The sequence below is a fragment of the Nipponia nippon genome, unplaced genomic scaffold (genome assembly GCF_047370975.1).
Source record: "Nipponia nippon isolate SJK-2023a ecotype South Korea unplaced genomic scaffold, ASM4737097v1 scaffold_6, whole genome shotgun sequence".
Lineage (NCBI taxonomy): Eukaryota > Metazoa > Chordata > Aves > Pelecaniformes > Threskiornithidae > Nipponia > Nipponia nippon.
This window is the reverse complement of record NW_028262380.1, coordinates 33,798,093-33,812,148: the sequence shown is the minus strand read 5'-3', so window position 1 is coordinate 33,812,148 and position 14,056 is coordinate 33,798,093. Positions and strand designations below refer to the sequence as shown.

At 38.3% G+C, this 14,056-nt stretch overlaps 1 protein-coding gene across 9 annotated transcripts in view; it reads left to right on the top strand.

Annotated features, from left to right (window-relative positions):
* FGL1 (fibrinogen like 1) overlaps nt 1-14,056 on the top strand; it is a 47,711-nt gene that overhangs the window by 29,115 nt on the left and 4,540 nt on the right. For 6 of the 9 annotated variants that reach the window (XM_087736197.1, XM_087736196.1, XM_087736195.1 and 3 more), the window contains 3 exons: nt 2,325-2,448; nt 5,937-6,091; nt 8,039-13,963. In XM_087736197.1, coding sequence (XP_087592323.1) covers nt 2,325-2,448; nt 5,937-6,091; nt 8,039-8,180 — 421 coding nt within the window. In that variant the 3' untranslated portion in view covers nt 8,181-13,963. Of the gene's footprint in view, nt 1-2,324; nt 6,092-8,038; nt 13,964-14,056 lie in introns of those variants that run through there. The other 3 variants (XR_015699622.1, XM_087736200.1, XM_087736202.1) reach the window with 3 other exon arrangements.

Here is a 14,056-nt window from a genome sequence, read left to right as displayed (position 1 = left end):
CATAGAAGGAATTAGTGCTCTTGGCTGGTTTGTATAGGAGCTCCCAGCTATGAAGGAATTTTTTATAGACAGCTCTATGCTATCTGGACTAATGAAATACAGAAACACCCAGATAATATGAATACCAAGGGATGTGACACAAGTGAGGCCACATGGAAGTAGCTCAGATCTAGTTTAAAGCCACTGGTCTTGCTCCAGCTCAGCACTTGTTATCCTGGACTTCTGCAGAAAATGGCCTCTCTGCATTCTTTTGTAAGCAAAGCTCTAGGAGAGATTTTTCAGCTTGGATGCAAATCCACAGAGCTGGATTCACTCTGGTACTACACCCAGGTCATAAGCTTTCTTGCATCCAGGGCATTGCAAAGGTCAGTAGGTTCGTAACTGGTAAAAGAAGAGCTAACAAGTCTAGTTGGAGCTTATTCTCTCCCCAGCATTCCCAGTTTTAGTTACACCATGCATGGACGATCACAGTGGATCTGCCAGGCATCAAGCTGGGGCCACAGATCTCACTAACTCAGGCTTCCTGCCTCACCAATCATCCTAGAGACAGCATAACTACATCCATGTGGGGCCGTACTGGAGTCAGTAAGTCCAGGCAGAATTCAAACGATTCTTCAGGGAACCAACTCCATCTCTCTGCATCTGTCATACAGTTAATATATAACTCAGATAAAATATCCACAGATAATTAAGAGTTGACTGTACTTTTGAAACCATCGCAGTGCAGTTTTTTACTTTAAAAATTAGCCTATCAGAAAGGAGGAACATAGGCTAACTTCAAGGTGTTTATTGACTTGTGAGTAATGAATGTTGCTTCATAATATCATCTCAGTAATCACATGCCAGTTGTTTCTTTAGTATGTCCAGTTTCCAGTTACTTCAGACTGCATCCAGTCAGTTACAGAATACTGTATATTTTTGCTATTAGTGCCTCCCAGCACTAATTAAGAGTTGTTACTGGCTCATGTTGCTCTTGACAAAATCATGTTTTGCCTGCTTCCATCAAAGGAAGTAAAAGAAGGGGTTCAGTTGATCTAGATACCTCTTAGCAATTATGATTCTTCTAATGAAATCTCTGTTTTGATTCAAAGTAGACAGTGCCTGCTCAACGCAGAATTTGTATGGCTAGAAAGACTATGTCAGCTCTGATACAAGTTTGTCATTCTCAAAAACAAAGTCACTTTTGATATCTGCAGTTTATAGGCTTTCAACCAACGCATTACCAAAATTGAGCTTAAAAATGGTAAGCAATGAATAAGCATATATATATGAGAATTTTCCTATGAGGCTTTTATCACAGTTTTTATTTCAGTTCTCAAAAACTGTTATTAATGTAAGTGTAAGCAAAGCCAAAGAGACTAAGATTTGCCAATAATAATATCCATAAGGTTCACTTGGACTGTTTTCTGTTTCCATATTTTCTGAAGTCTGCTTTTGAAATCCATCATGGTGTTCGACAGCTAGACGTTAACAGCACTTACAACAAAATCCTGAATTGGCAGATAAACCAAGCTGATTCATTACAATGTGCTGCAGAAGAAACAACAGTTTTGCTCTCCATGTGGTCACATAAGGATCTAAACTTCTTTCTTGTAGAAACCAAACGAGTATGAAGGTTGTGCTGGTACCTATTCGAGCCTTTTGGGTTTTGCTAGGGGTTTTTTGTTTGTTCATTTGTTTGTTTTAACCACTGTATTTAATAAACTGTAACAGCATTTCTGCTTCAGTGTGTTAAAAAAACAAAACAAGAATGTACTTCATATAGTCAAATAAAATGCCAGCTCCAATGATCCAGTCAATTGGTATACATATGTTTAATTAGCTGTCAGATTTACTCTGTTTGTAAATAGAAGGCCACACCTGAATAGGCAAACTGATGGTGGGATTCAGGTTTTGTCATATGAAACACCATGTGGGGTAACTGCAAAACTTAGGAGGGGCTACTCTGGAACAACAAAAAGCAGCACAGTATTTCTTTCCCAGAGTTTTGCTTGGTGTATGCCCTGCTGCCACACATGACCTGAACAACTCTGGAATAATTCTCCACTGAAACAGATTTGCAGGTAAAACTCCGAGAGCTAGTAATGTCCGAAAACATGTGGAAAGAACAAAAAGAACTTTTGTTTCAAAGACGCTAAGAGCAGTTGTGCCCTGATTAAACTGTTATTGTTTAGGCACAATGAAGTCCACAAATGCATCTTTTTGCAGCTGTCAGACTGGGCTGTTGCCAACATGGAGAAATTTTTGACTCGCACAGAAACTACAAATGCTTGCAATTTTTTGACATGAGGGCTTATTTCTGTTTTGCTTTTCTTTTCCACCAGGTGTCACTCTGCCAACTTGAACGGTTTGTACTACAAAGGCCCCTATACTGCAAAGACGGACAACGGGATTGTTTGGTACACTTGGCATGGGTGGTGGTATTCTCTGAAATCCGTTGTCATGAAGGTCAGACCAGCAGACTTTGAACCTAATATTGTTTAAGTATTTTATTAAGACGATTTATCTAGTTAATCTTTTAGCAAATTAAATTAAAACAGATGGGCAGATTTTTGCTTCTCATCTATGCATATATAAATCTGGAAGAATTCCTCTGCAACCAGTAGTTTTATGAGATGTAAATAAGACGACAATCTGGCCTATGAATCTGTAGATACAAATGCTAGTGCTAATATGCGTACAGGACTTTTTAAAAAAGGCAGGTGTTCACCTAGGAGTAAGGACATCTTCATCAACATGGAGAATTTATGACCTCTGCAGTAACTACAAATCCTTTCACCTTTTAAAAAAACAGTATTGTCACTGTGTTGTCTCAAAAATGAAAATGAATTGTACGTATTGCAACCAAAAAACTGTTTAAATACAGGTGTAAGGCTGGTTTACTCAGTGGATGGAACATACTTTCTTTGGAATGATTCAAGGCTTTAGAAGTGAGTTGCCTGCAAATTCCTCTGATTTATTTGTTTCCTGTGTTGTCTACATAGCATACATAAAAAGTATAAAGAATGAGGCAGGGAAGTGAAGGAAGAGAAGGGATGCTACCAGGCTAGAACCAACTGAATCCAGCATACAGAAGTGGATTGTCTGTTGTTGCTGAAGCATTTCTAGGGCTGGTCACATCATTTCAATCTAACATTTTCAGACGGTCCGTAATTATGCCTTTCTTCTTCTTGGTAACCATTATGCCTTTCTTTTTTTTGGTAACATTTGGTAACAAAACCTGGACTTTAATGTACTGACATTTGGAGTTTACCAAAAGGCTAAATAACAAAAGCTGCAACTAATTTTAAGGTGAGCTACGCTTTGAATATGACTATCATAATGCATGTGTAGAGGGAAGTGTATTTCATGTGCAACTAAAATCTGGCATTTTAGAGGTTCTTAGTGCTTGACTCTGTAGATTTTTACTTTCTTTATGTATCTGTTAGTCTCCGCAACTCTCCAAATTCGAATGCCCTGTTCAGTCACTTCAAAGCGGTTCTGCTTCTAAGCTGATTATCTTTTCCTTTTCCTATGTCGTTGTCTTGGCTCCCTGAGCTTTCCCCCTTCTCAAGCTGTAGATGTACAAGAAAAATCGTAACAGATGCTCTGCCTACAACTGACTTTTGTGCCTAGCACCTCAATAGACTCTAATAGCCAGTAATAACAAAAATTGCTTGTTAGTGCTTCCTGCCATGGAAAAGATAGGAACATGTTCTAGAAAGCTATCTGATCAAACGTAATCCATTTCTGCTGAGCAGATGCAAATGAAGATTTTAAAAAACACATGGATCTGAGCCAAACTTGAGCATTTTTATTTCCCTGCTTTCCTAAAATAATTTTGCTTTTGTGGTTGGACTGCCAGTCTCTCTCCCTCTGTCCAAATACAGTTTTTGAACCTGGCAGCCAGTTTCAGTCAAGCTTAACATAATTGAAACTAACTTTTGGCAATCTATCAGTCAATTTATAACTACATTGATATGAATACAGGTCAGCTGTATGATAACTCCCTGCATGGCTATTTTTCCTTCCATTTCCATCCTCCAAACCCAAAAGTTTGGCAAGAATCCTTGAAAGAATTGCATGGAATAAGAGAGGGAGAATGTGTAGAATAACTGGGGGAAAAAAGAGAGGTTCATGTGAAACAAACTCACTCAATAAGATAAATCAGATTACACCTGAACAAAAACAAGAGAATTAAATAGAGAAAAAAAGGGGTTCAGGCAGCTAAAAAGAACATTATCATGTAAAACTGGTGCTGATGAAAATCTGCAGTATAGAGGTTTTGAGGTCTGTGCTTTTTGTGGCAGTAGCAGGTATTCTAGATAATCCAGTCTTTTTCGTGATGTATCAATAGATATTCTGCTAGAGATTTCTAGCCTTTAGCACATCCCTGCACCCCTGCATGAGAGGACCAATGGATAGCTAGCTCTACAGCTGCTTATTTGGAACAGTGTTTAATCAGTCAAACCAAATTAAATTCTGTACCTGACAGGAAGGCATACCAGCCTATGTATGTGTGTGCATGTATATATGTATATACTTATATACAGATATATATATATTCAGCATTCAACATTAAAATAGAACATCTGATATGTATTTTTATCCAAGTTTATTACAGAATTTAAATGGGTTCCTGTGTAACTCTATGAGCAGGTCTGTAGGTATGGGTCATTAATAATGTGATGGAAATTTTGGAGTAGTCTAAAAAGATGTTGTAAGTACAGTATTTCCTATCATGATTTTCAAATTCTTTTGCTACTCTAAGAGGAGTATTTAATTCTTTGTAAAAACATGCATGACATTATGTAGAAATTGTAAAAACACCCTTAGTTTTTCACAGGAAAATGGAAAGATTAGCTCATGTATTTGGAGAGAATCAAGACAGATCATATTCCACATAATTTAAATAAAAGACATGGAGGATTTAAGTACAAAAAAGTTGGATCTCTAGCACACAAATAAGACCCTTAACATGTACAGATTGTGCTCATAAAATCTGCAGTATTTTTTTTTTTGTTTGCTGCAGCATAAATCCATCCTCTTTACTTACGAGAATGCTAACAAAATCTTTCAGCTGAGTTAGGTTGCTTTTGTCATATTGACATGTAGAATTTGACTCCTTTCTCCTTTTCTCTATTGGAAATCATAAAATGAAGGAGGATCAAATCTTTCTTTGTACATCATACAATGTATTTATATGTTTATTTGGACTGAGTGCTCTTCAGAACAAGGACTTTGATATCCTAGCTGTCTGAAAAGCATCTAGCATACTGCTAGAAATATGCAAATACACTATTTAATTCCCACCATCTTTCTATGGCCTTTCTTTGTGTAATAAATCTTTTTGGCCACATGAAAAACATGTGGAAGTGTTGTAATTCAAAATGGTCATATAATTGTTCTCAAATAAGCAAACCATTTATTTTCAAAAGGCAAGTTTAAATAGCTACCAGACAAGAGAATACAGATTGGAAGAGAATTCTTTTCTCTGCCTGGCTTGCCTGTTTGTATTAATTTATTACCTCAACAGGTATGAACACGTTTTAAGGTAGTTTTTATTCTTACAAGATAGCAGAACAAAGGCCAGTTTATTTGTTCAGGCATTAGACAGAACAACATAACTCCCAAATAGCTGAAAATGAATACATACCATTTGATACAAATCATATAACCCAACAGAAGAATAGGAATCAAGGAAATAACAAGGAAAATGTTTTGTCAGGCATGATTTAAAAAGAACATAATGATAGCTACCAGCAACATGTAATCAAAAATGCATCTTTTTGTCATATTTTTTCAAGGGAAATGCCTTTATATTTTCAGTTGTCTATTTCTGTTTTCTTCCATTTGCTAAACATTTTGGAGATTAAAAGAATGGAAACCACAAGCCCAGGTGAATTAAATAAGCAGTAAAAGAGCCTTATATGCTACAACATTTGGTTTCCCTACAGTGTCTAGTATGCACTGACAGAGCTGAGGTACTGCAATCTGGCCTACTGCTTTCCAGTGGAGACTCTTCTCTTCAGCTCTACTGCCTAGCTAGAGCCTATCTCTTCCCACCATTCCCAAAACTGTTACTCCTGACACCAATTTGTGAACCCCTTTTGTAAGTATAAGATTTTGTTCTGTCAAAGCTACTTCTCCTCGCTGTTAACAAAACGGTATACCCAGAAAGGGGAATCGAACCAGAGCTTGCCAGGTCTGTGAACATTCCTATCATGTTCCTTTAGTTTACTCCTCATTAGCTCAAAAAGAATGAAAATGCATCTTTTTCTTCAGTAGTAGGTTCTCTTTGGCAGCTGTAAAAGAGGTAGAAAGAGCAGAAAAAGTATCCAGGGACGTATTCTCTATCTAAATTTTCAGAAATTTCCACTTATTTCTGTCTTTTTTTTTAAATTGTCTATTAAGAGGTCAACTTAGAAAGCAAAAAACAGAGCTATTCAAAACCAGGATGTACTTTGAAATGAATATAAGCATATGCTTGCTGTTTTCTCAGAGTAGGTCTGAGAACTGGGAAGGTTTCAAGCATTCAGCCAAAATCCATGTGCAATGTATGCTCAGAGAGAGAAAAGTTACCATTTTCTGTTAAAGTGCTTGTTCGAAGAGTATGTAAAACTTTTTACATAGTGGCTCTTTGATGCTTAATTAGTTTTTTGTTGAATACATAGTGTTCATCCAAAAATCATCTTTTCCAAGTACCTGAAGGCCATCTTAACCTTTGTTTAGTGCAGGATGAAATCCAGCTTGTCATTGCTACATCTCCAGTTAACTAACACAGTTCCTCTTAATCCTACCCTAATGCTTAGTAGATTGCATCAGAAACATAATGTTGATATCTAAACATTGATTAAACAACCAAATTAATATGTTTGTTTGCTTGCAGAAGAACCAAAATACAGCCTTTGAGAAAAAAAAAAACCACACAACCCCCCCCCCCCAAACCTGTAGCTCACTTTTTTCCATCCTTCCTCAGCAACTCATAAATACCTGTGTATAAGTTTCTTTTATCTGTCTCCTATAGAATCTAAGCTTCCTTCCTTTCTTCTTTTCTTCCCTTCTTTAATCTTGCCTGTTAGTTGTGGTTTGCATACCTGTGAATGCCTGGCTTAAGGAGCCTGGGTAGTTCTGAGGTTCTGCAGAAGCTGAGCAAAGGCTCTGAGCAGCTAAAATGGCAGTTGTGTCTCTCAATCTATTGTGAGAATCAGTGTCCAACATAGTTTATAAACAGATTGGCTTGATTTATTTAATGAATATATCACCCAACACTGTGGGCGGGAAGATAAGCAGATTCTTCTTAAAAGTATATGGTTTTCACAAATGATTACCCGAATTTCAGTGCATCCAGTTTTGTTGTCCTTGCAAAAGGTCCCAAGTAATTTTCAATCCATGGTCTCCCATGTAATTGCAAAATTATATTGCCCCAGGAGCCACTGGGCTGGCACTTTCTGCAACACGATAGTTCCTATTTAATTAGCTAAACACAGACAAGTGACATATGAGCAGAAAGGCTTTTATGTTGGTGGTATCCTGCACTAGATGGTGCTCTGTACATGTATTTTCTTAGGCAATACCACATTTGTAAACTAGTACAAACATTTCTCCTGATTAAGTTAATTATTAAATGGTAGAAAACAAGTCAAAAATTTTGAAGTGAATTTAGTCCTTAACTCACTTTTGAAGTCATACATGAGTTCCTAAGGTTAACTAAACCCTATGGAAATTCACAGCATCTAATTATCTTGAGGTATGGCACATTTCGGCCGTTAGATTGTGGTCTCTTTAATTTAAAAAGCCTTGCATTACAACAGTAGCTCGTATCTTCTGCTGATTAGCAAACAGAAACAAAACTGTGCAAGTTCCAAACACTACCTGAACTAACATATCTGCGCTACTGTACTTCTGCTATGATTCCTCTACTGCTCTTCCATGTTGTGATCTCTTTCTATTTTTCACATCTCAACTACCCTGAAATTCAAGGGAATTTTACTGGAGTGAGACTCATCTTTATATCATAACACAAATAATAAAACATTTGAATGTTTCTTGTGATCAGGAAACTGAGATTTTGTGAACACTTGTGGCACCAGCAGGATGAAGTAAGCGTCTGTGCCATAGTGAATTCACTGCAGGGAGAGCAGGAAATTCATGTCCTGCCAAGATGCCATACACCCATCTGGGAAAAGCTCCCTCCCTGAAATCGGTGCGTTATTCATGTGGTACTCAGCAAATGTAAAATTCATGCTGCATGTAATTGCTAGAAAGTCTTGCAAGTCCCACTCTACAGGCTTACTATCTATGTTTGAATTATTAACACTTGTAAGATGTACAAACATTTTATCTTGTGATGAAGGGGATTTTAATGATTGTAATGCATCTCCTTTTTCTTATTTTCTAATAACTTTGAATGACTCATTTTAAATATCCCATGGAAATTTTTGAAATAATGCTAATTCAAATTGTTCCAGTCCTCTGTTACTGAATCCTGTCTACCTCTGTTATGCAGCATGCTTAATTAAAGATCTCAGCACAGTTCTCATCTATTCCTCTTGTTGACTCTTTCTAACAAGAGCCTTAACAGCTTCTGAGCTGGCTTCACTACCCCTCAGACTCAGTACAGAAAAAAAAGAAAACAAAAATCACACCCGTCTGGAAGAACTCAAGCCACTCTTAACCTAAAATGTCTAAGCAAAAAGTTCTAGAGTATTGAAGGAAGGGAAGGGCTTCCTTTTTATGTTTACACAACTTGAAAAAAAAGTCATTAATATTTGCAATCCTTGACAATAACTTTCAATTCTACTTTGTATTTCTCTTTAACTCCCCAATATTAAACTAAAGCACTTGAGCCTCTAAACCTGGCATAAAAGTTTCATATATAAGATACTAACTGGACACCTTCCCAGCTATGTAATTCTCAACAACTTTTTTTTTTCTCTCCCCAGAAGAATGAACAAAATTAAACTCATGCAAATCAACTGAGTCCAGTAAAGTGACACTGGGGATGAATTAGGCCTGTCATCTGCTCAAGCAGATTGTTTACATTGTATCCCAAAGAAAACACAGCTTTAACAACAAACCCTTTCTATTATTCTACTTTCTCATTAAAAAGATATCATCCATATTCATTATATAGCATTCTGTAGGGAGTGTAGTCCTGTAAGTCTGTACGTGCTCTGTCATTCATCATATACTAATGATCAACAACCTTGTCCTGTGTTACCAGAACAACAAAAATATCTGTGCTTATAGAACCATAGAATCATAGAATTGTTTAGGTTGGAAAAGACCTTTAAAATCATCGACTCCAACCGTTAACCTAACACTGCCAAGTCCACCACTAAACCATGTCCCTAAGCACCACATCTACACATCTTTTAAATACCTCCAGGGATAGGGACTCAACCACTTCCCTGGGCAGCCTGTTCCAGTGCTTGACCACCCTTCTGGTGAAGAAATTTTTCCTAATATCCAATCTAAGCCTCCCCTGGAGCAACTTGAGGCCAATTCCCCTTGTCCTATCACTTGTTACCAGGGAGAAGAGACCGACCCCCACCTCGCTAGAAACTCCTTTCAGGTAGTTGTAGAGAGCAATAAGGTCTCCCCTCAGCTTCCTTTTCTCCAGACTAAACAACCCCAGTTCCCTCAGCTGCTTCTCATAAGACTTGTTCTCTAGACCCTTCACCAGCTTCATTGCCCTTCTTTGGACACACTCCAGCACCCAATGTCCTTCTTGTAGTGAAGGGCCCAAAACTGAACACAATATTCAAGGTGCAGCCTCACCAGTGCTGAGTACAGGTGGACAATCACTTCCCTAGTCCTGCTGACCACACCATTTCTGATACAAGCCAGGATGCTATTGGCCTTCTTGGCCACCTGGGCACACAGCCGGCTCATGTTCAGCTGGTTGTCAACCAACACCCCCAGGTCCTTTTCCGCCGGGCAGCTCTCCAGCCACTCTTCCCCAAGTCTGTAGCGTTGCATGGGGTTGTTGTGACCCAAGTGCAGGACCTAGCACTTAGCCTTGTTGAACCTCATACAATTGGCCTCGACCCATCGATCCAGCCTGTCCAGATCCCTCTGTAGAGTCTTCCTACCCTCCAGCAAATCAACACTCCTGCGCAACTTGGTGTCATCTGCAAACTTACTGAGGGTGCACTTGATCCCCTCATCCAGATCATTGATAAAGATATTAAACGGAACTGGCCCCAGTACTGAGCCCTGGGGAATGTCCAGCTAGAGCTGGAAAGAGCTAGAGCTAGAAAGCAAGGAAGAGATTGCCCATGACATCTCAGACTTACTTGTTGATGCCTGCAATAACAGGCTATGCATTCTCTATCTAGGTCTCACAATGTCTCTGTCATTTGTACACTAATTAACCCTCAAGACCAAAATTCAAGAGAAATTAAGACATCCTGCAGCTTTTCAACGAACACCATCACTAAAGATGAGGAATAAGCATCAGGCTGTCCAACGCAGGAAGAGTTTATGAGAGAAATAATGTTACCAAATTCACTTTTGAGGTCTTCTGGTACATCACAAAGTGACTATAGGGAAAATACGGAATTCCTTAGAGAACAGCACTACCATAATGATTTCAGCAGGTGAAATATAATTTATATGGGTATTTACCTTTGTTTCTTACTTGATGGGCAGCCTCTTCATCTAAGACAGCTTTAAAAAAATACTGAACTCTGTATCATAGACTTTGATCATGGAAAGCTCTTACCAGAGAATATAAAAGACTACCTGTTTCACAGGGAAACATGCTGCATTATGGTTCTTTGTAATATCAGTGAGGATACAGATATTTTTGAAGAACGCAGTGGAAGCTGATGTCTGGCAGCTGCCTTGTCTCTGTTATTCACCTCCTTTTTTTTTATACCTACAGTATCTCCTTTCAGTTGAATAGTGCTGGAACCAAAAATGTAAAATGAGACTCGAGAGAAGTCAGCTGCTAATAAAAGGTTCTACTGTCCTTTCTTGCTGACCCACTAATTTAAATGCAAGCAACTCTGATGTGATACCAGAGAAAGCCTTCACTGGTGTGTATTTATGCTTACTCATTAAAAACAAAGAAGTTTCAGCAGACTGCTTCTTGGAAATATTGTGACATAAATCTTGAGCTACAAATGCATTTCTTCAATTATATGATAAAAATAAATATTTTAAGCAAAGCCTATATTATTCTCTGAAAGAAAAAAGTACTGCAGTACTGTTTATTTCACCTCCTATTTTATCATCAAGGAGTCCAATCATAGTGGGAAGAGAACAAGTGACCAAAATTAAAATCCCTTCTCTGGGACATACAGATTTTGAAAGACAGGGAAAATATGGAACCCTTCTGACCCATGGATCTCATCTTCTTAATATGAAGAAGAATAAAAACCAAACTTATACATTTTCAGTTTAAGAAGTGAAACCTAGAATTTGTTGATGGAAGAGTGAGAATGAACGTTTTCCCCCATCACCTCTGATTTTCTCTGTATCGTGTAGCAAGTCACCGAACTCTTTGATACTCTCCTCATGTATGAGCGAAATATGATTTAACCACTTTACATAGCACTTTGAAACCTCCTCAGGAAACATGTAATTCAAGGACTATGTTTTATTCTATTACTAGCCTTGGCTACTAGTTCTGTCTGATCTCTGTCTTTAATCAGGAATCTTCAGGTTTTATCTTGGATAAAACCTTACTAGCAGCGGTTCCTAAACTATATACAACATAGGAAGAGAGGTTAAGGCTTTTGTGCACTGTCTGCATACTGGTTTAAGGTAACAGAATGCCTCCATTTCAGAAGCATTTTCCACAGTGAAGAATTCAGTCTCTAGGAGAGGTGTACTGCGCAAGTATTTCAGGGTATATTTAAAATGCCCAGAGTTCTCCCTGAAAGATTACCTTTACTAGCTTACATCCAAGCTCTGTATTTAAAGGAAAGAAGTGCTGACTATAGCAGAAGGCTCCACTATACTTAGCCTTTATTATTTTCAGTTTCTAGACTGGCATGATTAAGGAAGTCTGCAGCTTCAACTTCCACAGAGACAGCAGCACTGAAGAGCAGGAAGTAATCAGCTCTAGTTGGCACCACCATCCATTATATCAATATTCACAGAAAGAGACAGGATCAGTAACTCTTAATAAGAGCACTGCCTGTTATAGCCATTTTAAACTCACTGCAAGCTGCTCATCGTAAATGACAAATGAAATCCAGAGGCACAAGTCAATGTGCATGGCATGGTATTTCAGGCAGTTTTCTGTGATACATATGAAGTAGGGAAAAAAAGTCAGGCATACTGATTCCTTGCAGAATTCCAGTAATACACAGGGGCTTAGAAAATGCTATTTGTTACTACAGTTTGCATTTCAGACTGTGGAAAATTATAAAAACTGACAAATGCCCGCTAATAGGAGGCTGAGCAAGAGATTGTGGTTAAGGAGGGCGCCATGTGGGACAGCAGAGATGAGTACTCTTCCGCTGCACATTCCAGCTCTGACTCAGAAGCTGGTCACAATAGAAACCATACATGTTTTTATAATCCCTTGTGCAAATAAACTGACTTCTGCTTTGTGTAGACACATAATACATGCATGACCTTTCTCATTTACCCGTAATTTTCCAACAAAATAATGTTGTCCTTATTTCAGATGCACCTGATTCAACAGTAATCTTGTCCCATTTGTAAAGTCAAGTGGCTTGAACCCTAGACAGGAGTAAATTTTCTTATGTAAGGCCTGTCCAGCCATTAAAACTATGCCAAGAATGACAGTCTTCCAGGCTGTTGCATTTAAGTTGTGGGGTTTTTTCCCTAGCAAAGTTTCCTTGGTCAGTTAGAACAAGTATTGGGAGGAGGAAAAATAATACATCAGACCTGTTCTAAGGAAAATAAGGATGGATTCAGACATGAGTTCATGTAAGACCTCTAAGTGATCTATGCTGCAATGGAAAACATGGAATAAAACACATTAAGTGTAAATAAGATTTTTTTTTTTCCTACTGGATTATTTTCACTCTAAATTCCGTATGTGTTTTCTCATCTTCTTCCCTTTGGGTTGTGTTACCACCCAGGAGGGAAAAAATCCTAAATTTACATTAATTTTCTTGCTCCCATTGGATGCATACCATTTCTTAAAAATGGCATGCAGAAAAGGCTTGTTTTCTGTTTTCTTTACTTGTTTTTCCCCAGTCTCCTATTGTCCATTCAGTAACCTTTCATGCATACAGAATGGCATTCAGTTTCAATCACCAAATCAAAAGCACGTGCTGTCCCTTCATTAACATTGGAATTCATCTGTCCATATTAGGGAGGACGGGGAAAGAGAAGAAGGTTTTCATTCTCCGGTTATCTGACTTTTCACCTTTAGCAGTTCCCTTTTGAGCAATCAGTGCTAAAGCCTGCCATAGGCTGCTGCAACGCAGCTTCCTCACAGCGTTGTTTTGTTCCATCCTATCTCAGTAACGCTCAGATGGGGACATCTTGTTGCCTCACAGAACCGGTTTCGAGCTTTTCCTCTCTATTTTGTTGGTGCAAGTTTCTGTTTAGTACCTTTATCACAATTACTCTCATTTCTCTGTTGTTTCTGTCCCATTACATATACCATACCTACTTCTAAATAGGACTATTCCAGCCAGTATGAGTATTAGCATAACTTGCACTATTAAGGTGCTATGTGTCTAATGCAATACATGTTCACATACATAGAGATCTGAAACCCATAGAAGCCTATTGAAAGACCAGAAAAATCCCATTACTGATAGAACAGTGCCTAAGCAAAGAGCAGTGTGGTACACTACATTACGCTGTCTTGTGAGCTGAGAAGCACCATCAAGTTAGCACGTATTAACAACTTACTATGCATCAGCCTGTCTGCAGAAATCGTCAGTAGGTATTACTTTGCATTTGCTATAGTCAAATCGTGTGCAAGTTAGCTTAACCTTCTCTCCTGTCAGAACAAGTCACATCACCATCCATTTGCTGCTGGCTAAGAGCCTATTCATCCCCATGTCCACATTTACCACTGTGCAAATGATACTCGCTAAACCGTCGTAACTCTGTCTCACATCCAAACCTTGCACTG